The sequence below is a fragment of the Onychostruthus taczanowskii genome, unplaced genomic scaffold (assembly GCF_017590055.1).
Source record: "Onychostruthus taczanowskii isolate IOZ18803 unplaced genomic scaffold, ASM1759005v1 scaffold50, whole genome shotgun sequence".
NCBI classification, from domain to species: Eukaryota; Metazoa; Chordata; class Aves; order Passeriformes; family Passeridae; genus Onychostruthus; species Onychostruthus taczanowskii.
Window position 1 is genome coordinate 766,123 of NW_024502569.1, and position 27,635 is coordinate 793,757.

The 27,635-nt window shown below is 33.9% G+C and overlaps 1 protein-coding gene across 2 annotated transcripts in view; it reads right to left on the minus strand.

Moving 5' to 3' along the window:
• The window catches only part of NBEA (neurobeachin), a 451,755-nt gene that overhangs the window by 314,961 nt on the left and 109,159 nt on the right, over positions 1-27,635 (minus strand). For both annotated transcript variants that reach the window (XM_041416040.1, XM_041416039.1), the window contains exons 11-19: positions 20,363-20,471; positions 18,358-18,510; positions 17,440-17,608; positions 9,094-9,173; positions 8,344-8,406; positions 8,138-8,235; positions 6,279-6,371; positions 2,476-2,584; positions 190-271 (exon numbers count right to left, since the gene is read on the minus strand). In XM_041416040.1, the coding sequence (XP_041271974.1) occupies positions 190-271; positions 2,476-2,584; positions 6,279-6,371; positions 8,138-8,235; positions 8,344-8,406; positions 9,094-9,173; positions 17,440-17,608; positions 18,358-18,510; positions 20,363-20,471 (956 nt within the window). The remainder of the gene's footprint in view (positions 1-189; positions 272-2,475; positions 2,585-6,278; positions 6,372-8,137; positions 8,236-8,343; positions 8,407-9,093; positions 9,174-17,439; positions 17,609-18,357; positions 18,511-20,362; positions 20,472-27,635) is intronic.

Sequence of the window (27,635 nt, forward strand, 5' to 3'; positions counted from 1 at the left end):
TTAGTTATGTAAAGCACTTTACCAATGTTTAAAAAAAGAAATAGTTGATAAGAGGCATTAATGTAAGAGGTAACTGCAACCCGTATGTATCTAAGATACATGAATGAATTGTTCTCACTTTCTGAACCATCATTTCAAAAATCCTCTAGGTGACACATTTATCAAACAAACATAATATATTGTCCTTACTTGGATTCTGAATTTTCACTGTTGAATCTGGCTCTGGATGCGGCTTATGAACAACTTGGGTGCATACTTGTTCTGTCAAAATCTAAAACAGAATATTAACTTCCTTTTACCATTTTTAATCAAACACTACAATATTTCTTTGTTAATTTTAAAATTTGTTAAGAACATTTGCAACGGCCACATGCAACATGATACTAAAAATTTAGGAAAAATATTTTAAATCTTGAAGAACAGAATAAAGCAATTTCTCTATGCCGGGATAAAGATTTTCATGGTTGCACTGTTGCTAGTTAGCTAAACTTTGAGTTTGCTACCTAAATATACAATAACTGTATTTTAAAGATACTCCATTCATGTTTCTCATATTTTTAGACATTCACACATCAAAATATCTTTCACAAGCTACATACATCAATGATGATTCTCATATGTTTTATCAAAACCAAACTGAATCATTTTTTAAAGCTCGGTTTAGTTTCTTCCACCTAGTAAAGAGTAAGAGTCAGAGTTAGCATTCCATAGGAATAATCCTGGGGCTTCACATAATGAGGAAGACAGAACATTCTCCTGTTGCTTGAATTGTACCTGACAACTTAATTAATCTGTATTGAGGCAACACTGCAAACCTTTCACACTGGGATACCTGTCACTGGATGTGTGCATGCAACTTTATTTTTAAGAGCAAGCTAAAAATTCAAAGATATCAACACAAAGTTCTCAGTAAAGAGAAATAGTAAAGAGAATTAGAAAAGTTACATTCAAGTAAATGTATTTCAAAATTGACTAATTTCACTAGCAATATTTAATTTAAAGAAGAACTTTAGCTTTCTCATTAAAAAATAATCAAATGAATGTCAGTCATAAACACAGAATCTTAGAACAGGTCTTTGTATATTGAAATTTAGAATAGAATGTAAATATGCCCTTCCTTTATATGAGAGAATATGGAAAAATTCTGTTCCTTAGCATCAGTTTCTTAGCAATATTCCGTACTTAGACCACTTAACCCCTTTTTTCTCCTTTCCTCTATTTTTTCAAATGTAAATGCCTATGGAACTCCTATGCCTGAACTCCATGAGAACTTAACTCATTGACAAAATCTATGCATTTTCTAAGAATACCAATACAGAAGCTTTCAGAAAACTGAATGCAGGAGCTAGACTCTGAGGCTCAAGTGGCCAAACCATAAAAGGTAATGTGCAATAAAAAAGAACTTGGATCTAAGTCACTGGCAAATAGATGACATTGAGGTTTTTACAATCATAGGAGAATAATTTTCTACATTACTCAGACTTAGAACCCTGAAAACCAAGGACTCCTGTAGTCTCTTTTTTCTTTTCTGAAGCCTACCTTGAGGAACTAGTCATTAAATATTTCTGTGACTAAAAAAACCACTAAAAGCCTTTTTAGTGCATAAGATTTTCAGAAAGTGCAAGACATTCTGTTCTAAGCCACCATTTTAGTAACAATTGACGATGGGACAAGAGCTTTATGTATGCAGGCATGAAGATATGGGTGTCAACCAACTTGATGTTTTCAATATTTTGCTTGACAAAATTGCTCATCATCAAAACTGAAGCTTCTACAAGAACCTTGTAGAACAGCTGAATGCTTTGGGGTCATACTTATTCACATCAAGCAGTATCTGCTACATAAAAGTGGCTGTGTTAGTTATCATTTGGCATGGTTAAAAAAAGAAGAAAACAGTACTCTTCAAAATTTTGTAAAAGTAAAATGAGTGACATGAAAAAGAAAATAGAGGCATCTCTGACTTCAGCACTTTCCATTTCAATGGAAATGAGCAATTGGAGGTCTGCAGTATCTGTTGTGGTTTTGGTTTGGGGTTTTTATGTGTGGGGGTTTTTTTTGTTTTGTTTGTTTTTTTTTTTTTTTTTTTTTTTTTTTTTTTTTTTTTTTTTTTTTTTTTTTTTTTTTGTTTAGGGTTTTTTTTGTTGGTTTGGGTTTTTTTTTTTCTTTTTCTTTTTTTGGGTTTTTTTTTGGTAGTGGTGGTTGTGGGGTTTTTTTGGGAAAAATGATGAACATCGTAAGGACCAGGATCTCTTCCATCAGAAGTGGGAAGTTTTATAAAGCCTATGTAAAAATTATGACATTGTTAATAAAACTATCTAAAATATGACAAAATACATTGTGAACTAAGAAGAACTTTCTCAAAATTTCTGAAGTTTTTCTCAAAAGGCTTGAGTATCAGGATATTACAGAGCACAGATATTTTAAGTCCTGCTTTTTACAGCAGAAACAACAATCTTTACATTTAACAATGTGTACCTCATAAAGCGTGTTATATGTTGTAACGGTCACTGTATTTGTGTGCAGCATCAACCTTTCTCCCAGAAGTGTGAAAAGACTGTGAGTATGCATGATTTCAACCTTTCTCCTGTAAGAGGAAACAAAAATATTAGGCACATGTCAAGCATGATGAGCATTTTAAATAAATGCAAGATAAAACCCAAAAGCCAAATATTTTGATGCTGTAGAAAAAGGCTCCCAAGCTTCCTATTTTATATATATTTAAGATATTTCCCACAAGGAATGCAATTGTACAATTTTACAAAGGTTCTTAGAAAACAGTGTTGTATTTAGGATGGGCTTTTTATGAAAAAAAAAAAAAAAATCACACACCATTCTCAAAGTCAACTTCTACTATCTTACTCAGCGTAAGAAAGTTCAAGGTGCACACGGACTGGTTAAAATGTTATGACTGAAGAACACACCTTTTGTCACATCACAAGAACTCAGGACAATCCAGCTTCATATTTTCCAATATTTATCACAAAATTGGTTAGGTTGGAAGCAACCACAGTGGGAGATTTGGGCCAGCCTCCCTCAGATTGCTCAAGCAATCTACATGTGTTATTAAAAAATATATATATATATGGATTTTTCAGTACCACCTTTCTTCTTTATATATCATTCTCTCATTAAGCCAAAATAATTAAATCCTGGAATAACACATTGCAATGAAAAAGAAACAAAATCCTGAGAAGTTATGAAATTCTGCATGATTGAAGTGTATTTCACATCTGGAATCCAAAACTACTCAAATATTTAAAATGTGGAGAAGGAAGCTGTTCACATCAACGAACTCCCCTAGTCCCTAAATCCCACCCTTTTAAAATGGGATATAAGGTTAAATTTACCTACTACTATAATGGATATGAAATAAAAATTATTTTTCAAAATAAATAATAATCTATATTAAAGCAGCAGAAAAATTTTAAATTGGATACAGTACAGTTTCTACAAATTTTATGCATTCAAAAGCTAAGAAACTGTGTTTTCATGATCACTAGTGAAAATAACACAAACTACATAGGTTCATTCTAGAACTATTGAAATTAATAGATTATTTTATCATTTTTAAAGTAAGTACCACAAAAGAGTGGCAAAACCTTACAACAGTGTGTACTTTTGTATGCACAGAAGGGAGTTAATTAATTATTATAAAACCTACAAGTATTCAACTTTTTAAGGCATGATTTAGCAGATAGAAGTAGAAATCCATTGGGAGGTTTAAATGTGTGGATAAAACCCAAAAGTAAACAAGGGACTATTATTTCAAGTGGTGCCATAGAAAGAATCAAATATGGCAGAGAAGGAAAAAAAAAAGGATTTTGTCAACTGCTAAGGTTAGACAAAGCAGTCTATCATCACAGACCACAATGAAAAATCAATTAAGTTAATTCAGGCTCTCATCTAACGCATTACTGATCATTTCTGAGAATCAATTACCTCTGGTTCATAGCTTCATCTGTGATACACGTATATATAAACTACAGCAACAGTAATTGGTTTAGTACCTACACATTTGTTAGTAATAGTGCATCGGTTTATATTTCATAAATCACATAACATCTCTTTATGTGATTCTGCTTCAGTGTATTACAATGCAGTATCTGTTTCATATACTGTGAAACAGGAATACAAGTACTTTGTAATTTTTGTGGTGGACTTCAATTTTATAAAGGCACGTGTATGCACACATATGTATGTGAACAAAAAGGCACAAGCACTAGCTGTAAAACATGAAATGGAAGGGCGTTTTTACTTGCTAAAATCTACATAAAATATGCACATTTGCAGATGTTCAGAGATCTAAAAATTAAAAAAAAAAGTTGAAAGTTACATAGAGTATTCAAGGGGATTTCAATCACTCCAATTACATGAAAAATACAGTTAATTTTTGCTAAGCACATATGTTCACTCAACAATGGAAACTACATTGATATGTCCATAATTGCGAGTAGATGCTAAATTAAAATTTCAACTTCTGAAAATTGTCTTTTCTTTTTTTGTGACTACAGAATCATAGAATATGCTGAATTAACATCACCAAATCCAACACCTGGCCCTGCACAGGGCCATCCCCACCAAGAATCACACCATGTGCCTGAGAGCATTTTCCAAACACTTCTTGAACTCTGTCAGGCTGGGTGCTGTGATCACTTCCCTGGGGAGCTGTTCCAGGGCCCAACCACCCTCTGGTTGAAAAACCTTTTCCTGACATCTAACCTAAACCTCCTGATTCAGCTTCCTGCTGTTTCTTTGAGTTCTCTCACTGGTCACTACACAGAAGCGATCAGTGCCTGTCTCTGCTCTGTCCCTTCTGAGGAGGTTGTAACTGCAGTGAGCTCTCCCCTCAGTCTCCTCCAGGCTGAGCAGACCAAGTGCCTTCAGATGCTCCACACACAGCTTCCCCTCAAGGTCTTCACCACCTTTCTTACCCTCCTTTGGACCCTCTCCAATAGTTTAATGTCTTGTTTATACTGTGGCACCCAAAACTGCCCCCAGAACTCGAGGTGAGGCTGCCCCAGTGCAGAGCAGAGTGGGGCAATACCCTCCCTTGCCCAGCTGGCGATGCTGTGCCTGATGCATCCAGGACATAGCTGCTACTTGATTTTCTGGATAAATATTTTAAACAAATGTACTTGTGTGGATACAACCATGCTTCTGACAAGCCAAAACTTCATCTAGTGTATCATACTTAATCCAACTGCTATCAATGTGAACGACTTTTTCTAAGTAAAGTTTGAAATGTCCTTAGAGATTCTTGAGTGGACTATCAATTTGCTTTATTAGTTCCCAGAACAGTGTTCGACTTGCTGGATCCCAAAGGAAAAATCTCACTTAGAAGCATATTCTCAGCTAACTGTCTCTCAATTATACAGTCATACTTTATTGATCTCACTGAGAAAAGCATTTCTAGCAATACCACTCTCTGGCTGGACTCCTACCTCCTTTCCTTTCAAATGAGGCTTACATGATGAAGTCTCTTGTGAAGCATGTGGTTAATTTTTATAATACACAGCCTCCCACTAAAATGCCATTTTGGGCTAATCCCAGCAGGGATCTTAACACCACATGAAGAAAGGGAAAAATGAGCAACAGCAGGCTCTGCAGCACTGCATGATTGTTAGTGCTTTCTTGACACTATACTATGGAAGATCAGACTAAGTAAACCTGTTTTATGACATCAGGTCTTTTTAAATGGGAATATTTCTTGCTGCCACATTTTCACAGTATTTCTTGCACAGAGGTATGTCCTTACCACCTTTTTTAAACTCCACTTGCTTCATGTATCTGTTTTTCCTTCTGAAATATTCCCATGTCAATAAAATGTTCTATTTCATTTTTCCCATACTTCTAGGATTATTTTTAGAAATGCTGCCCTGAAAATTTTATTGCAATGACACTGATGACTCCAGAAGCAAATTTTAGATCACACTCATGTGTTTCCTGTTAACTTTAGCTGAACATGCAATATATAGTTATAAGAGATATTTCTGGAAAATGTTTTTCCCTTGTTTTAAGACTTGTCTTTCAGCATATCTTATATTTGAAAGACAACCAATGTATCATTTCAAACATCATAGTAATAGCAAGTTAACTGGAAAAAAAGAATTTTATCGGATTTATAAATCTAACAGTGTACAAATTATTAATCAGAAAATCTAATAATTTGAAGTAATTTCTAAAGACTGACAAAGAACATACAGTAATCATGACAAAAAGACAAGAAGAATTGTGAACTTAAATATGCCACTACAAAAAAATTTTAAAATGTCACTTACTTATGACCCAAATGTTTAAGAAAATATCCAAGGACCTTCAAAGCTTGCACCCATATACTTTCACTTTTTGAAGCCAATAACTTATAAATTACTCTAAAACAGAAAAACAAATTCATGCTCAAATATCACATATATAGATTCTATCACTAAGCATCACATATATGGCTTTGTATTTCACAGAGCGAGAATATTTATTAAGAAATAAAGAAACAAAAACAACAATTCACACAAAATAGGATATACTGAAAGAATCAAGTGCAGTGTAAGAGTTTGATAATGAATTCTTGAGTTTATTCATGGTGTAATTTGGTTCAGTTCAGTGTTTTATAACAGAAAGTAACATCTGATCCTATACTTCTCTTGGAACAACCAAATAAAAGACAGTCTGAGCAGCTGAAGCTTAGGACAAGAAAAGCAGAATAGAACACATAAGATCATACCCTGGAGTACTGGGATGCTAGTAAAAATCTCCTTACATTACACCCTCTATTTTTAAATCCTTGACAAAAAAATGCCTCAAATATTGACTAATCTAATTATTAAATATTCAATTAATATGGTAGGTTTAAGCACCTACCATATTAATTATGGTAGTCTTTCAGAAAGGAAACTAGCCTTGATCTGAAGTCAGCAAGAGACAGAAAACATTACCCTTGTCCTGCATTTTTCTGTAACAAATTTTTGAAATTCTGTTTTAGTTTCCCATTAGAATTAGCTTGACTTAAGATTTTAGTCATTCTTTCTAGTCTTTTTCCACTAAAGAGTGCTTTTTCAGACAGTATCTTCCTCTTTTGAAATTACTTCTGCTGTTTACCAAATGACCTCTGGGGCTCCTGTCTTCTGACATATTAAGCAAATGAACCCCTAATTTTATGTAAGGTTTTGGGGGTGTTTTGTTTTTTAGACACTTAAATGTTGTAATTCTGTGTATTCTCCCCACTTCTACAAAACAGACTTTCAAACATAAAGACTGCACCATCAAACACTGGTTTAATATCAGTGTTTAATATCACAAATGTTACATAAATATGTCTCCAGTCTTCCAGATCAGACTTACCCTTCTTCAAAAAATGACAGGAACAGAATTCTGTTTGAATACTAACTATAGGCAGAAAGCAAATCCTAACCATGTGTCTTCCCTTCAATAAGCATTGTCATTCAAAGAGTTTCAAGTACGTATCTTTGTAAAAAGATCTTAGCATTTTGGTAAAATGGAGCGTGAATCTATCAAGTAGTACATAATGTGGAGCTTTTTCCCTTTTACAAGTCCCTTGCATTTCCCAAAGCATTCTCAGAACAGGAAAAAAAAATCATAGTAAATATTAAATTAAGATGAAAATTATTAGTCCCTGAAAAGAATTATATTACCAAATTAGGCATAAACTCCCATAAAAATAACACTTTTTTGGGAATTACCAGTTACTAATTTTACAGCCAAACAGATAAACACATTAATTCCACTTTTTTTCAGACAGAATTTGAGAGGCTAGGGCATGATTTCTTGTTTTCTTCTTGTTCTCCCCAGATAATGTTAAATATACAAAGAAAGAATAATTCAAATCATTCTGAGATGGATACATGGCTATTTGATGCATGTTGTTAATTACACATTCTATTTGAGATTGAGAAGCAAGTAAAACTGCAGTTACTTTGAAACATCATAATGATCACCTTAAATGGAAATTCTTTTTTTCCTCAAACATATTGAAATCACTCATTTTGTCAAAAAATAAAGGCTAAGTTAATGAAATTGAAGTTTAAAAGATCAGCTAGTGTGATATTTATGTTAAAAATAAGCAAACTGGAGAGTCATGATACTGGAACTACATTTAAGGTATTTTCTCACTTCACTGTCTTACCGTATCCCATTTCTCTGATCAAAGGCAGGAATCATGGATGCTGGATGTTCGGACATTAGTGCCACCAGCAGCTGCAGCACATCATGAATATTTTCATCCTGTATGACAAGCACCAGTGTTATTCTACAAACTAACCTCAACAACAAGCTTCCCACAGAGCTGGTACAATTAGTTACAATAAAAGGTAGGTAATTACAGAAATGTACCTCATGCATTGTTAATAAGTAATTTAATATGCTCTGCAATTCGTCTTCTTTCACTCCTCGATCCTAAGGGGAAGAAAAAGGGACATTATTCAGAGAAAATACATTCCTCAGGTTTGGATAAGCAAAGCTTGAACCTAGTCAAATAATTCTACAGCTTTTTAATTTGATCCTAAAAGACTAAATTTTCTCTACCATTTTACTGCTTTTCTTTATCACATTGACAGTTCAAAACAGTGTGAAGTCAGATTCCTTCAGTGTGGGCCCTCAGATACTACAAACTATTACTGTTACTCCTCCACTTTGTGAGACAGAACAGAAAATACTGATTTTCAGTCTAGTCTCAAATGCCAGATTATCCCTCAAAGAGTAGCATTCAGCTGTAACAGAAAGAGTCCTACACCATTTCTACCACTGGTAGAACCAACAAGAAGGATAAAGCAATTATTAGCTTGACAACTGCAATTATCTTTTTCATTTGACCACTTTATTAAAACTTTTTAAAATATGACAATTAATTAAAACATATATATTAAACATTTAACAAAATATACATGGCAGTGTTTTGTGAGGTTAATAAGAAATTTTGGATGGATTTACTACTTCTCCATGATTAGAAGGAGGTGTGTGAACATTAATTAACCAGAAAAAGACACAATACTGGACAGGTATTAAAGATTTCCTACTATGAAAGATACTATTACAAGTATATAACAAATCTCAATGTTTTCACTTTGGAACAGACCATTTTACCTTCAATATAAGTTGTTTCAAGAACAGAAGCATAAAGGCCCTTAATGATATGATTTCTTTCTGGGAGGGCCGAGGACCATCTGGAAGAAACAAAATATAGCACTTTTAAATATAAACTAATTCCTTTAATCACTGCAGCTTCTTGAGGAAATCACAGTTCCTACAACAGATTTAGTACTCTTCTCTTATATAAAAGTTCATATTTGCAAATGATATCATCTATAACCTTTCAGAATCACATTTTTCAACACAATATATTTAAGTATAAGTGATCCATTTGGAAAAAAAAAGAATTTCATATTATATTTTACTTAGTTTTTTAAAAGAAACAGGAAGATGAAAGATAGTACAAAGGTGATAGTAATAGATAGACAGCAATATGTCTAATAGATAGACAACTTGGAATGATTAAACCACTGTTAAATACCATCTGAATGAAAACCAACACAGAAAGGATTTATGAAATACTAGTGGTAGTTATTACCTGTAACAGAAACTAAAGCCATTTAACCAAAGAGAAACTACTATCTAAAGAAAATATTCAATTTGAAACAGGGAAAAAAATATAATCCATAATATTTTAAACAACTGTGCTTGATGAAGTACATTATGAAAACAGAAATATCTAAAAAAGCCAGACATTGAACAACTATAGCAATTTGAAACTATTTCTATTGTATTTTCCATTCTCCTTTTTCATAAATATTGAAACTGAACTGGAAATTCTTTTGTTAAGTTCCTGCTTTTCAGACAATGCATGGCATAGACAGTCTTAAATTTTGTACAGTAAAAATAAATGCAACTTCAAATATTTTTCCATCATCCACTTAAACTGGTAAACACAAATGAAAGTTTAAAAAAAGTCTATGTCCCATTATTATTTCCAATCCAGATGAATACAACTTTTCAATGAAGATTTTCTAATTGTCTTTGGTGTCGCTTTTTGAAGTGAAGCTACTGCTTCACACACAGTAATTCAAGTTTGTAACAAGGGAAAACCTTAAGGGAAGGTATATTTGTTTCACTAGGAGGAACAAAAAGAATGGCTAATACACTCAAGTTTTCTTGCCTGTTTAGGAGTGGAAAGAGGAGAACTATATACTCTTCAGAAAAAAGCAAAATAAATCTTAAAAAGCAAATAAATCTCTGGTTTTTCCACTCCAGTACTGTTTTTAAGAACACTAAGGGTATTGTAGTAAAAAAAATTATCAGATAGGCTTTAAACATATAAGATTAGTTCATATTAATTAATTCCAGTGGCATCTGATTTCCACTGTAGAAACAGAAGTCAGTTGATTTTTTTTCATACTAGATGCAATTATATTAAATATTGCATGAATTTTAGCAATGGTGTGCTTGTTTTCAACAAGCCATTTTTATCTAATAAATATATAAATGTTACATTTTTATATAATTTAGCTATTTCCCCCCCCCCCCCCCAGATTTAAATGTGGATTCAATTTCCCTAACTGCATCACAAAAGTTTCTCTCTTTGTACACCCTCTTCCCTCCTACGCCTTATTGGGAATGAATATCAGACAACCATCTGAAAACCAGGACTAAAAAAAAAAAATTTACATTTTGTCTTTTCTGATAGACTCTAATTATGGAAACAGAATACAGACAATGGAGAGGTCTGCAAAACATTTCTGTAACAGAAATTGGAAGGACATGTCAAAAAGATGATGTCCTAATGTAACTGGGAACCTCTTCAAAGACACATGAGTTTTATACTTCTTCTTGTGCCCACTCATTGCCCTGAAGATGTGTGACAACCTTGAAAAGGGTTCTTTAACATGCAAAGGAGACCAAAGGAGTTGTTGCTTGCAGGCTATATGCCAAGCAGGTAAAGTGTAATTTTCCCTTCTCTAGTACTATTTCTTCCTTACGTTTTAGATGGGTCAGGAAGCTTCACTGGTCTAGAATCAGAAGATGGGGACAGCTGCTACCCAAAAGACTTCATTAGTTTCAAAAATTAGTTTGAAAAACTGGCAAGAAAACATAAGACAAGCTGGAGAAACTGGAGGCTGCATAATCACCAGACAGCTACAAAGAATACAGCAATATGATGTAATGATCATCTGACATAGACTGAAGAGAATTCATTAAATAGGAAGTTCTAAAGCTACCTAAAGCAGCTTTTCTACGATAATTTTTATATCATCATGGTTTTGTACTTCATTACCAAATAAATTACTTCATTCCTAGTTGAAGATTTATTTAAAAATATATTATTGACGAAAAAATGGTGTATTTTATCTTATAATTAAAAAAGTGTACATTAACCACACATACACCCAGGCAAAGAAATACAAGTAGATCCTGTTTTTAACTCAAACATTGCAAAATAGTTTTTTACCGTCTATTAATCTTTGTGCCCATCACTGCATATAGACAATTCACTGTCACCATCACTCAGACACTGACAGTCAGCACTGCTAAAGACTAAAACCCATCTCCAATTAGATCAATATGAAGATAATCCTTTCAAGATCTGGCACAGCAACCATAAATCCCTAATACAAAATAATCACACTCTTTTTAATTGGCAAAGAGAAAGGATGCCTCCCTTATCCCACACGAGGATGAGTCATTAAAGCATTTCCTGCTTTTAGATTTCTTTATGTATGTATTTTTCACAGAGCCCATCATTTGCGTCAGATTTTTTAAATATACACTCATAACAAGAGCTAGCCTGCTTTACCCAGACAAAAATAAATGAAAAAAAGTTATATTTTTTCCAATTCATCCCTGCAGCACAGAGAAATTATAGGGGCATAAACCAGAAGTAAATAAGAAGAAATAAGTAAACACATTCACAGTATTAAATACAATCAGTACTGCTGTGAAAAAAAAAAAAAGGAGAAAAAAACCAACACCCCCAAACTGATTGGAAGTTTTGAATAACAATAATAATGATTTCTAATTCTGTCTTGGGAAATAAAAATGTATTATCAGTTCTACCAACAACCAAATGCAATTTTCTTCCATCTGTTTTGATTTTTTTTTATATATAAAAAGCATTCATTTTCTACTCTTTAAATTAATAAGGCATGATACAGATAGCAGAATCTGATCTCCACACACACATAAATAACATCACATGATAAGTGGATCACGGAGGACCTGATTTTCCCTCTGCTGTAAATCTAACAAGAACTGAACTCCACTCTAACCCAGCTCTTGAAATAACTCTGTGGAATTTTTTCTACCTACAAAGAGGAAAAACTACAGTTACTTTATCATCATCATAATTTTTGTAATTCCCACTTTCACAGCTCACATTCAAAAATATTGGATGGGAAAAACATTCTTGAAAACTATTTAGCCTGACATAACTTGTATTTTAACCACCCTGCCCTCTCCGCAAGGATGGATACATGATACTACTCATAAAGGTAGCACTCATTGAGAGTTAGAGTATGAAGAGCACAGGAAACACCAGCAGAGAGAGAAATGCTTGACCACTCAGTTCAGGAATGAACTAAACCAGATATTTAAGTTGGGACTTTAAATGCAGATTTCTCTGATACAACACAGGCTCCGCAGGAGAGTGGTCACAGCACCAAGCCTGTCTGACTTCAAGAGCTGGGACAATGCTCTCAGGCACACAGAGTCACTCTTGGGCTGTCCTGTACAGGGCCAGCAATTGGACTTGACCCTGATGGGTCCCTTCCAACCCAACATAAAATCAAATCATTTCAGAAAGAAGCTCTACATTTCAAATAATTTTCACTCCATTGCCTGCTTTGTTGTGTGTTTAGATTATGCTGGGTGATTCTATTATCCATATTCTATATGATTTAACAAAATATTAAAGGTGTGCATGTGGCAAATTAAGATAACAGCTGTAACCATAGTCTAAATGAAAAAAAAAAAAAAAGATTCTTTTATTTGGAAATTAGTTTGACTTTTTAGGCTCTTTATAAAAAAATTTGAAATAAACAAGACCAGAAGAAAAGTGTAACTCATGATTTTAAACAGACAATTTTTCTCCACTATGTGGATTTACATGTAAAATGTAAAAGATGCTAAGAATAATTACAGGCCAAGTTGATACTTTTACACTCTGAAACAGTGTTTCCAGTACTTCAGAAGGAAATGGAAACACAAATATGAAGTCAGTATTCTGAAGCTAAGAAGAAATGCCAGTGTGAAACAGGAATCCAATAATAAAAGAAGATACAAAACCAAATTTAAAATAAGTATCTGAAAATTTAAAAAAAATATTAAAATTCATTAAAAAAACCCCAAACATTTATACCTCCCATTTTATAAGCTGATTACTAGGAGAAGCAAAAGAAAAACTTTCACTTTTAAAAGAAAACAGCATTTGCCAACTGGGAAACTTCAATAAAAAGCTCCTTTGGCTTTAAAATAAGAGCTACTAAACAGTCAGTGCAGAAAACTCACCCACTTTGTGCTTTATTAAGACAGGGGAAGGCAATAAAACCCTGAAGCAGAGTAACTGTCTGCAAGTAATAGTAAATCAAACTAATTATTAACTAATATTAAAAATTGTTTCAGTATCTCCACATAAAAGATGACATGCCTAGAAGACAAGAAAACATCACACTACTAAAATGTCTGCATGAATAAGCTTACTTACTAATATGACAGCAAATTATATGAAGGCACTTCAGCACTTGCAGTCAAATTTTAGACATTGGTATGATTTCCAGTAAAGTCTTCTCCAGACCTGAAAAGTCTCATGTCAAGTCAGCCTAGAATTTCAGCTGCAACTTACTGACATGATGACATTGTTCTGTTTCATACATTAAATTAATATTTATAGAAAATGGGTCCTATTCCTTCATTTGGAGGTTTCAAATACTGTTGAAAATGCAGCAACTTAAAACTTCACATAACTGTATTTTTACACTGCAACTTTCCTACTTGAACAATTTTTTTTTATACATTATTTTACATTTCAACAAATTATAAACTCTCTGGTAGTAGTGGCTGCAGGCAGGCTAATAAAAATTAACATGAAGCCAAAATCCTGGAAGAGTTACCTATTTTGAACAATTGGGATTGGTGGAGTTATGAAGTGCTGAAAACAGAGGTGAAAATAGAAAAGCCTTAAGCATGATAACTATAGCTACTTTTAGGAATCCATTCTATGACTATAAGCTGTCTAAATCAACCAGACCTGCACTTAATGTTAAAAAACCATCTGGTAAAGAATAGTGATAGAATATCCAGGTGATTCAACATTTTAAAATATTTTCACTAATTTTATCAATTGCTAGCAACTAATGTGGATATCATAAAAAACCTTTTCCTAAATGAAGTTAATATGAAATTAAATTTAGCAACCCATCATCTTACCAATTAATATATTTTTCACAGTCATTTACTTGCTCAAATCATCCCAGATATCACAGTTCTATTAGTCAGAAGCAGAAGTTATCTGTGAAATAATAGCAAAAAAAGACCCAGTGCTGATTTGCATGGAGAAAGCTCCATAGCTGTGCTGGGTTTGCTAAGTCACTGATCCTCCTTTCTGACAGGCTGACATTCTTCAACACAGCACAAGAAAAGCCTCTCTTACAGATAGAAAAGAAACTACTACTTCTTTGTAGTAGAATCAATTACACAGGGCTTCCTGCAGGGAAGAAGGAAGAGGATAAGGAACAGGGAAGAAAGAATATATTAAACTTTCATAAAGTCAAGTTTATCTATAAATCTAACTAAAGACAAAATGAGAAAATTCAGATATAGTGCATCATAACACGTTTTGTGAAAATATGCATGGTTTCAGTTTATAAAACGCTTTCCCAACTACTGTATGAAGGTCTTAAAAATTTTGATTTTTCTTGTTCAACTGCAACAACAGGCATCCACTAATTTACACTGCTTGATTACCTTTCAGGGACTGACCTGGTTGCCTTCCAAGTAAAATAACAATCTTGTCTGGAACTGACACAAATGAGAGGAGAATGTACTATACTCAGAATGAAAGAAAAGGTAGGGATGTAAACCATCCATATCTATGCTTAATTTAGAGTTAACTGATTCACATCTCATTCCTAATTTTGTATCCTTGTGTACCTCATGCCTTCTGTTCAGATTTTCATGAATACATTACATATTTTTTGAATCTATGCAACTGGCATTACACATACAAATACTAAAAAAAATACAGCTAACTGCAAAGAGACAGATCTGGGCAAGATAAAAACAATCCATGCTTCCTACTGAAAGAAATGTCACTGACTGCACAAAAGAGCAAACCTAGCCAGAGGGAAGCAGTCTGCAATACATTTTCAAAGTATTGTTAGGTAGTAGTATCATGACACAGAAGCACAGGAATCTTTGTAATTTAAACCAATATACTAGAAAAAAAAAATCTCAGCCATAACAAGTAGACTGTATTATCAAACTTCCACTCTCAAGCTAGTTGAGGAATTTTCCAAGTCTCTACCTAGCTGTAAATATGGTTGACACCTGAAAACTTCACCTCACAACAGCTGGGTATTCAACAGTCACAAACACAACATAAATAAGCTTATCATCTGAGTTTTAAACAGCCCAATTCCTCACTGTTCTCAGACACAGTTAATTTGTCTGATGGTAAAACTGTACCTGCGCAGCACAGCAGTGTAAACCTCAACAGAGCAGATCTCTGAAAGGCTGAATCTGGATAAAGCCACTCCCAGGGTAGGATTCAGTTCACCCCAATTTCAGACATCAGCAGTGTACTTCCTACACCAGACCAGCTTCTAACCTCCCACCAAGGTTAGTGGAGAGCCAACCAATAGAGGCAACGCAGTCTAGGAAGCAACTACACCTCAAACAAAGCATTTCTCAAGTGCTTGTCAATTAGAGGTAAGATACAGCTTCCTAAACATACTTAACAGTGTAAGTTGTCATGCCATAAAGTATGCAAAATATCTACCCAAAACAGGCAGATTTGGTGTTGGATACACAGAAAACCTGCATCTTTCTGAGAGGCAGGTAAGATGCCCCACCAAGACTACAATGGTACTAGAAACCTGGATTAAAGCAACTGACTCTGGCATTCCACTGTGCATTATCAGCAGACATCTAGCTCAGAAGGAGACATCTTCACTGCAGGCACCAAAAAAAGTTGTTAATTTTGTTTTGGCAGTAGGAATCCAGAATCAGCATAAGTGGTTAATATAATTTTTCACAAAGATTTCAACCTAATTAAGTAATCACCCCAGGTAATTTTCATTATCTAGGATTTCATTCTTTTCATTTAAATGAACAGAAAACTAACTGTGGGCTTGTTAAAATTATTTTAAAATGAATTTTAATAATTTTTGAAGACTACTCTCCATCTAATATTATGCTATAGGAGAACTATAAATGTCATCCAAGATCGTAGAGCAGCTCCTCCTCTGACCTTCAACACCTTCATTGCCTATTAGGACACCTAATCTTCTAAAAGAATTGTTACGTGCAGTTTTGTTTATTAAAAAATTTGGGGAAACTCCTATGTATACAGCTCACTTACAAATAAGAATTACCCAATAACTAATGTGTTAGACATGTCACACTCTTGAATATTTGGGAATGTGACAGTACTAAGAACATTCCCCAATTATTCAATTTCTCAGCATGACATTAATAGTTACACAATATAAATAATTCATAAATTCTCATTTATTGGGTATTTTTTAAGAGACTTTTGGGCAAATCCTTCCTGCTTTACACAAGTAGATAGCTAAATGTAATGGCATTACTGCCAGAATGTATAGGATTAGAATGATTTCCTCTGGTTAATACACATCTGTAACATGCAGCATTCAAGCAGTATTCATTATTACATTTTTTTTCGTTCTGTCATTCAGTACCTTCTGTGCTAAGCTAAGTGCATCACTTTAAGCAAAATTAAATACATCTCTATTTTACAAGGACAGAGGAAAAAATATTATTGAACTGAAATACAGCTTCAGAGACCCCTGTAGTGAGAACTAGAAGTTTCCACTCTGTTTTCAAGGTCACTTGACACTACTAATCACTCAAACCACACAAAGCTTTCTTTGGCATATGAAATACATGCTATATCTCCTCTTTATTACAGAAGAAGAAAAATCAATCTTTTGAATATGTTTCCTAAAGCACGCCCACATAAGTATGTGCTACATGACTGGAGACCAGAGTTGGAATCTTCTGGGAATACATATAAATTATCAGCATGAGTTTATGATACACCAAAAAGGACTTCCTTAGTCCTTCTACTGATCACCACTGCTATCAACTATTGCCATTTATTCATCTCCTTGTCTACAGATCCAAGGAGCTTTCAGACATTTACATCACAAACCTTCCTGCAGGAGAAATGCTTGTATTTTCTTGCTCGTGTGCAGCACTTACCCAGCCCTTTGGGAGTAATGCCACTGCTGTCAGCAGGATTGACCACCCAGTAGTAGTATTTCAGCGTGTGCATTAACTGCAGCACCGTGCCCACTCGGCGTATGGTGTTATAGATCGTAGCAGTCCCAATGAATTCAGCTGACAGGTAGGTGTACAAAGACAGCTGCACCTGGGGAATGAAACAGTTATCCACATAAATGGGTGTAAAATCTCTGTATTAGTAACCTTAAATTGTAGGGGTCTTTTTAGAATAGATTTTGGATATTATATAAAAACCAGAAAAACTAATTACAGTTCTGGTGAGGGCAGGGGGTGCACTGGTACCTAGGAATGATTTAAGTAATGATAAATACATTAGCTTGCTTTCTGTTCTGACTTTTTATACAAAATGTATATATTTTCAGTTTTTAGGACAATGCCACTTTTCACTTTGGTTCACATATCTCAACTATGATTACTTAGGAAAACAAAGAATTCATTATTAACAGAGATGAACGATAACATTTTAGAGATCTTATCAAACTAGAATACAGAGTTTGAATTAAAATGAGTGCTTACATTCATGTGTAACAAAACACATTTTGCGTGCAATTAAAAATCCAAACTTTTATGCTTAATCTTGTAGGAAAACAATGTAATGCAATCACTGAAGAAGAAACTGGGTTTCTTGAAAGTCTTTTTGTAGAATCAGACAGAACCTTAGGCAATAATTTAACTGCTTTTAGAAAATTATAAAAGACATTGGAATATATAGTTAAGCAGTGTACAGACTTCGTGATCTAAAATCATTGCTATTACCATGCTTATTAAAAAAATCCAAAAGAGAAAAACCAAAACCCTAAGTAGAATGTCATAAAAGAATACAGGTATTTAACTTTGTTGTAGGAGAGTCATAACATTATGCAAATGTACCATTACCTTTGCAGGGGTATGTATCCAGATAGCAGGATTGAAAAGGATGTGATCACATAATTGCTTCAGTAGAGGTGCTCCATGAGATAATCCATCCAAGTATTTTGCAAATGACAAAAATTGTTCCAGAACTGCTCTGGTTATGTGAACTCTAGATGACTGGGGGACAATGATCAGAAAGAAAATTAAAAATTATTATTTTCTTTTTATAAAGAAAAAACCTTTTTCTTTAATATAATTACAACAGAACTAGGAAACAGTATTTTAACCTGGCTCATCACTACTAAATACATTCAGTTTTGATGTTTTGATGTCATTGAATATGAGGCAGTTTTCTAACAATATTAATGGTCTTCCTAATGGCTATATTTAACAGGTTAAAATATTAATCAATAGCTTTGTTTTTTGGTATTTTGCTTAGTTTGGTTTCTTTTCATTTTATTAGATTCCAGTCAGGATCCTACATTTTACAGCACAATTCTTGAGAACTTAATCTGAAGTCTCTATCTCCTCTTAAATTAAAGAAGTGTCTTACTGAAATTGGGTGTCTCAGTGTGTGAACACACATTATTGGGAGTCTTGCTTTTGTTTCTTAAACTTAAGTAGGTATTTGAAGGAGTTGGTTTCCTCAAATTTCAGGATTCTTTCAGTTTCACAGCATAAGCCATGAAATCACTGTTGAGACCTGTTTCTACGTAGTAACATGGCCTGAAGACTTTGACAAACTTTTTTGTATACTAAATTAACAGATGAATAAGTAAATGAATAAGTAAAAAACTCTAAGGCTCCTTCTCCTTGCCTTCTCCACAAAATGTCAAGCACTGGAACAGGCTGCTCAGGGAAGTGGTGGAGTCACCATTCTTGAGGTATTTAAAAGATGTGTTGATGTGGCACTGAGGGACAAGGTTTAGTGGTGGACTTGGCAGTGCCATGCTAATAGCTGGACTCTATCTTAAAGCTCTTCTCTAACCTAAATGACTCTGTGATGCTATTTTTCAATTATTTTTAATGCTTTAAGTACAGTCTGGGAATATGGAGATTTATTATTTTTAGAACTGAAGTCTACTGTCAGTAATAAAAGTTCAGCCTGCATACTGAATTTCCTTGTACATCAAAATTCACAATAAATAATCTGCAACTAATAAGAACAAAAATGCTGTTTGGAAGTTCAATTGAAAAAAAAAGCTCTGTCTTCTCTGAAGTATTTGATTGCATGCAAATGAATAACAGATAATTTACAAATAATAAAATTGAGACTAGGAAACAAAAGGATTTTTTCCCACCATGTGTGCTAACTGGATATATTGAAAAATAGAATAAATCCTTTCAAAAGACTGCAGCTAAGTGAATATAACGTTTAAAAAAAAAAACAAAACAAAAACCCCAAAACAAACAAACAAAAAAAAACCACCCCAAAAACTATATATGTTTTAAGAATTGTGCTGTGATCAGTTTTGAGACAGCTGCTCATCATGCCTGAAAATGAGCAAGTACAGGGACTACCCCCTGCAGGGAATGCCCCCCTGATTTTTTTAAGAAATTAAATTTTGCTACAGTTGTTCTTCTTCAAAACACAGGGCAACTATTTTGACAATTTCAGAATTGTCACAGAAGACTAATTTAATTTTTATTCATCTACACACATACACACAAAAAAAAATAATCTCACTTATGGCATTTCTGCTATGTTTGTCCAAACTAGAAACAAGAGAACTTTCCTAAGCAAGTCTGGGGGAAAGAAAGTGCGAAAATGAAAATACTTTGAAGTGATTCATAAACAGATCTAAAGTAAGAACATAAATAAGAGAACATAACCATCTTGAGAAAATTGATTCTTTGAAAGATGAGGAAGATGAAGAGTCTCCTGTAGACAACTTATAAAATATTTTTAATTTATAATATCTATGTCACAAATCTATTTTATTCCACCAGACATTTGAGCCAAGTGATTGAAAATACCACAATGACAGTAGACATACTAAGAACAAAGATAAAAATCCTCCAAACATACCTTTTCAAGGAGATAGCCAATGACTAGAAAGCCTTTTCCACCAAGCATTTGTTCTTGCATGGCTACTGAACTCTTAAGAAGCTCAACCAAGAAAGCCAATAGGGTAGCACTGCATGTAAAGAACAAGATTTTTCTCAGATTAAAAATGTTGCTTTTTAAATAATCATCAGCTATTAAGTGAATAGAAATAGACTTAAGGTGGTGAACAATGCCTTAAAAGAATGCAAATCTTTTTTTTCCTGTTGGAAAATTTCTCCAGTGATTTTTCACAGATTACAGTGGTAGGAGTGGGACTCCAGAGGCTACAAGGAAATCACCCAACAGTCCATCCCAGCAGTATCTTTAAGTGAAGTGTTCAGAAAGTACAGGGAGAGAAAGTGTTCAGAAAAGGTTACAGTATAGAAACATAAGAGATATGAAAGACTTCAGGGGATGGAATTGGCAAGAAAGTGAAACTATGTTATGAAAACCAGCAGTGGAAATATATGACAGATCAATCCACCACAGGGAAAATAAATCATAATTGACTCTTGGGTGATGAGACTAAAACAAAAATACTCTCATCTATTGCTGAAATTCCAAGAGGAAAGGGAGGAAAAAAAAAGTGATAGGAAGTATTTAAAATTACTTTTCAAATATTTCAAAAAGGTAGGTGACAGAATGTATCATAGTGCATATACAATGCATACATAAAATCATTATGCCTTTTGCAAAAATTAAATAGATGTAACAGTTCCTAGATATACATACAAGTGTATGCACCCATGAGAGTTCTTACATGGGTAGTAGACATAGGCAAGAGTGAAAACTGTGGGTTTTGCAGGTATGAAAAAGGGGCTTAAAGAAAACATCCAACCTGCATTTGATACATTTAAACTTTACTTACAGTATCTAGTCATCTAAAGGTTCACTTGCTCTTCAAATAGACTATCTTACTTCGAAATAAATGTTGAGATTGGTTAATCCATGCCAGCACCAAAAAAATAATCAAAGTGCTGAGGAAGACAAGATTTGTTCTATTTGTTGACTAAGGCTGCCATGCAAAAGAACAGAGAGTAGCCAAAGTGTATGCTGGGAACATGAAATAGTGCCTTGTCTTTCTTCGTTGTTGAATGGTCATAATAATCCATCTAAAATCACATTCAGACTGCTCCACAGAGTGTCAGCAATAAAAGAGCACAGATAATATCCATTTACAGTACTCCAAAGCTTTTATCAAAACAGCCTTTCAAGCTGTCACATCAACTTCAAACCAAATTACATGCATCAATTTTTTCTTACCCCAACCAAAAGTTTCTACTGTATTTGCCATCTAAAATAAGAATCTAATCATTTTTACTACATGAAAACCCATAAGCAGCTCACATAAAATGTTGAAGATTTAAATTTAGATTTCTTTAATAAATTGAAGAGGTGAAAGAAAATTCCATTTAGATAGATCATGCTTACTACCATCCTCTATGAGTAACCTAATGACTTAACACAACAAGCCATTATGCATAAAGTCAAGAAACAGCGTACATCTTTGCAGAATTAGAATTTAAATCACAATAGCAAATACTGTTACTATTATATTGAAATGTTAAAAAATATTCTTAAAATGGATTTTAAGATTTTTGTACCACATACAGACTTAAGTTCATTTTCTATTCTCAGAGGTACTTTTTCAAAAGCCTTTAAATTTATATCATAGTTTACTTGTTCATTCTATGAACTTAGATATAAACTCATGGGCTAAAGGTATTCTTATCTCATAACAATACAATCTCTATACAACTGTTAGAAATTCTGATAGACTCTGAATGTAAGCATAAGACACGCACAACAACAATACAGATTTTTTCCCTCTTTCCCTCTATTTAGGCATGTATAAAACAACAAGTCAACTCAGAAATCATAAGTGACAAGTTTATACCTAAGCATGGCACAGATACAGAAACAGACAAGCTGGTTCTATGTAAGAAAGACTGACTTTAAAAAAGAGTACTAATTCAGATGTAGCCAGTGCCCAAATATCACTTTTTAGATATTAACCATCTTTATGCTGGCTATGGCTGAACTAATTAATCCTGCCTGCCCATATTACCTCTGCACAGAGCTACCTTAGCTGTTACTGCACAGTGATGCCAGTGTTTCTAGTTACAGGAAAATGTATTAATTTAGCCAATGCCTTTGTGAATGAGCTATGCTTTCACTTAATTCCAAAATGGCTTTTAACATCTATTGATCCAGACACAGAAAGATACCTCAATCCAGCTCTGCAGAGTCTGCGGGCAGTAACTCTACCTTCTAATCCTTCTGCATTATCCAAGATTGCTAGCATAAATAACAGAGGTGACTGCAGTATATAGTAATTCAAATCTTGGGATAGCACACATGAATGCATCATTACACCTTCAAGCACATTAAAAAAAATCCAAGTACCAGAAAATGCAGCAGTTAAGGAGAACCATCTGGCAGGCACATAGAGGTGCAATGAAGTTTGAGATGAATACTGTACAGAACCACAGTATTGATGAAAATTAACATAATAATTGAATATAACTAGCAGTTTGCCCACATTATTATGCAGGAAATTAAGTAAAAGATCTGTAATATTTTAACTCATTGAAGAACTATAAAATCAAAATGGAAGTTTTTTAAATTTTCAGTGCATATATAGCACTGAAGGTATTACTACCTGAAGATGATCAGAGATAGGGAGAAAACAGACTATATGCTGTCTGTGGGGTTGGGGGCTATTATATGGGGGTTTTTTTTGGGAAGGGGGTGAGGAATTGAATGGTATTTATGGCTTGCGTTTTGTTTTGTGGACATTGTCCCTCAGAGATGTTGCTTAGACTTCTTTTAGGTGAAACTTCCTTTTTGCAGGATGAGGGGGGAATGAAAGTGCACTAAGTAACATGCTGTTGCACACAACAATGGTTTCACATGTGATGTTTTTCTCCTTACATATTATGCCAGAGAGCATCTGATCTGCTTGAATTCTCAGGGAAACTTTCCCAGCCTCTTCAAAACTTCTCTTCCCCCACAATTTCAGACTGACCTCAAGGAAATGTGTATCTAGATATAAAAAGTCCACACTGAAGTAGTGTATTTTTCCCCTCAATATTGCATTCTAAGAATTTAATCTGCCTAATTTGGAGGACTGTATCCAGAACTTTCAACAATTTCTAAGGATACTCAATTTATTTATTCACTTTGGCAGCTGAACAAATATTAAACCTGAAGATTTGAATTATGAAAATATTTATTAACAGAAACAGGTTGCCAAAATCATTCTTTTAAAAAGGTTGTTGTTGACAGAGGGAAAATAATATTGATGCGAAGACTAAGTTGAACAATTTTTCATGCAGAATTTAACAAACTTACCAGCAACTAACATGCATCAGATTGCTGCACAGTAATTGACATTACACTTTAAACTTGCAAAATTCTGTGCACTGCCACGCAAAATTTCTCTCCATCCTTTCCTAATTTCAACACCCCTAGATATAAGGATACTTCCACTCATTCCTACATCTCTTCTATGTAATGCTCTTCCTAGAACATGCCAGTTTGTCTGCAGTGGAGCCATGCTACAGACAGAAAGTGAAACTCTATATGCCAACTAACACTAAATCAGAGAACTATGATAATTACTGAAAATATAACTAATTTCTGGGGAAAAAAAAATCCATTATTTTTCCATTATGAACAAGCAGGAGAAAAAAAAGGTGATAGACCTAAGCACGATGATGCAGTGCCTCCAATGGTTATGATGCTGTTGAAAAGTATCTTAGAAGTCAGGAATTTGCACCTTTAGGATAAAAGTGAAATTTGCCTTGGCATTTTGTTTGTTTTGTTGTTGTTGCAGTTCTTTTACTCTATTTTATTTTTAGACCACTACACAGATCAGTTTCTCAAGACTCCTCATTCCCATGATAACTTTCTCAGTCAGATTTGCCTTTATATAAGTTTCATCTTGGATCCTGTATTACAAAGTTATCTGTACAAATTACCTTTACAAAAGGCATTTTTAGCTAAGGTAGGCATGTTGCTTTGGAGATCTAAGTATAATTATTAATTACAGACAATTTAACTTGAAGAGTCTATATAAAAGAGAATAATAAATGTAGTTGTTTTGTCTGATTCTCTTTGTGAAAGAATCCTTTATAAAGACAAAAATCCTTTATTTGTATTTTCAGCTTCTCCAAAGTAATACAAAAAGATTGTATGAATAACTCCATCACAGGTGGTTAGTATGATAACTATTGAAAATTAATCATAGTATAAACAGATAAATTAGTGTTAAGGAAAATCATACACCAACAATGAATGTTTCCATGAGCTACAGCTATGCAGCCCTCTAAAGTGCTTCCTTAGCTTCCAGTTTAAATATGTTTTTTCATTTCTGTAAGCTTGTTGAAGAGAAAGGGGAAATAATTTCTTTCTTATGCCTTTTCAACTGTTTTCTCATAACATGTGATGAAGCTAATAAGACAATTAATCAGGTTTCATTCAAAAACATGAGTCAGCTGAATAGGTGTTGTGTGAGAGAACTAGAGAGGCAAGTCACCTCTGCTTACAGGCAAAACATTTTGTGACACAGACTCCAGTAATAAATTAGTCACCCTTAATAGTCCCTGGATCTTTTGGAGTATGCAGAGGTACAGCAGTTCAGGAGTTTACAACAGATTTCTACTACATGATGCAGTGGTTGGATTTTCATTATAAACCTTTGTCCAGGCAGACTGATTTGGCAAATCACATTCTGGCTGTCACAGTTTGGGAAAATTCAAGTAACTGATTTTATCTGAGCACAGCTAGGCCACACTAGTGATGTGGAATTTTAGGAGCAATATTCAGCATTCTTCCCTTCAAAACAGAGAGGGAGGAGGTTACCAGCATTCAACAATGCAAATCCTGAATTCTGCACTGGAGGCAGCAATGGACTGGGACCTTGGCTTTCCATAAAAGGCACAAAGGCAAAAGCAACAGCCTCAGGAAGGATTACTTCCAGACCTACTCTCAAATTTCAATATCTCTGCCAGCTATGCCAAGAAAATTCTTGAAAGACAGGATGAGAGGACAGGTTAGGAAGGTAGGATACTGCATGGCATTAATCTTATTTGCTGTCATGATCTTGAAGATAAATTCAATTAAACTGAAGACATTAATCAAAATGATTGGAAACTAAGAGATTTTTCATATTAAGCTAATAAATAAAATCAATACGTCAAACGAATTCCTGTTAAGCTGCGTTGTTTTTGTAGAAATTGATAGGAAACCTGCCTATTTATTATCAAACTATAAATCATAAAAAAGTAGATGCTCCAGTATATCTATCTTACTTCTGAATATAGACAACTTTAATATTTTTTTTAATGTTTAGATGAGGTTTTGGGTTTTGTTCATAAAGTTCTTCCAATATTAAAAAAATCAAAACAAAAAATGAAATAATTGAAAACCCTGAGGTTTTCAAACAGATTTTGATATTTGCAGGAGAGAAAGAGGTGAGCAGGATTCAGAAAAGCAGTAGAACTGGGAAAGCCCTCAGTTGCTGTTACACCTTTATAGGTAAGACAGGTATAACTCAGCATCAGATACATAGAGACGATAATCTAAAAAATAAGGGTGAACAAGGAAAGGAATCATTAAATGCACTGTTTCCCTTCTTCCACTCCTCAAATTATCCTTTTCATGTTTAGCATTCTTTCTCCATTAGCTCCTTTCTTTGATCCCAAAAATATTTTATTCTTTTATTTGCCTACTTCCCTGTTCACTTCCAGCATTATTTTTCTTGATACTAATACAATATTAAATAACATATGGGAAAATAATGCACAGACACCAAAACCTATAAACATATAAATTACATCTCATCAAGCAGCCATTTGCTTAAACTTTTGTCAATATCTTCTTGAGTTAGAATCATATCCTCTTGTATTATGCATTTGTACAATCATATAGCACAATGAATTACAGATCTGTTTTTAGAATATAATCTAATTATAGAAGAAATGTATTGACTTATTCAAGAACAATTTTTTTCTACTTACAGTTCAACCAACTCCAGAAATGTTCTGTACATTTTCAATTAAACATTATGAATGTTCTCACTCGCTGGGTGGACCACACTTGGGAAGAATTAGTCTTTATCTCAACTTCTAAAACTTACATTACATTAGTTCTTCGTTTTTAAACAGATCTAGTTATTGCTTTGTCATCTATTACAGATTCAGCTCTTAATGAATTTAACATACATTTTATTCCTGTGTGGAGACACATACACACATAACCTTCCTTAAACTAGAATAAAGCATTTCAGTCTTCTGCTTTGCCAGTAAATAAAAACATACAGTGACTTTTTCCCCCAAGCTTATTTCAAACCAAGCATTTATTTTTCTATTTCCCTTACTTTACAATGCTTCAATGCAAAGTTCATCTTGCAAGACACTTAAAAAAATAAATATTCCACAGTAACCAATACACAACTAGCTTTTCTGTCTTGCAAATCTGTTGGCAATTTTAGTGTTTGTTAATTGTTTTTTCAATTAACTATTTTTAACTGAACTATCTAATGCAATAAGAAACATCCAGAACAATTAATAGAAGAATACTATAAGAAGGAAAATAAGCCACGTGCTTGGCATCACACACCTGTTTTGTCACCTAATTCAAATAGAAAAGCCAGCTTATCTTGTCTCTAAACACTGCTTTCTAGCAGGCTTTGGTTACAAATTATCCTCCAGGGAAACACCATACCAGTTGTTCAGCATTATCCTTTCAGATTTCTTACCCTCAAAGATTTAGGCCAAACATTTTTCTGGAGAAGTTTAGCTCTCCTGTGCTGCAGGACAGGTCCCTGCCATAGCAAGCACGTGGCAATAACCATAGCTGAGTTAATTTTGAAAAAGGATTCACCATGCAAGGAGATATTTAAAAGATGTGCAGATATGGCATTTAGGGATGTGGTTTAGTGGTGGACTTTGCAGTCCTAGGTTAATGGTTGGACTCCATGATCTTAGAGGTCTTTTCCTAAAGGCTTCTATGATTCTAAGTCAGGATGGGTACTAACAGACTCCCAGGCAGTCTTTTTCAACATCTGTTTTTTAACATCTGTGAAGACTTTTCAACTTAGAGGTGTCTTCCATAGCACCAGAGGAGAAACTTCATGGGTCCCAGCTTAAATCCTCTTGTTATGTCCCCAATCACTACTGCAATTTTAATATGGTCACAAAATGCCTGATCATAGCTCTATGAGTTTCTGACCACATATTAATTAATTTTT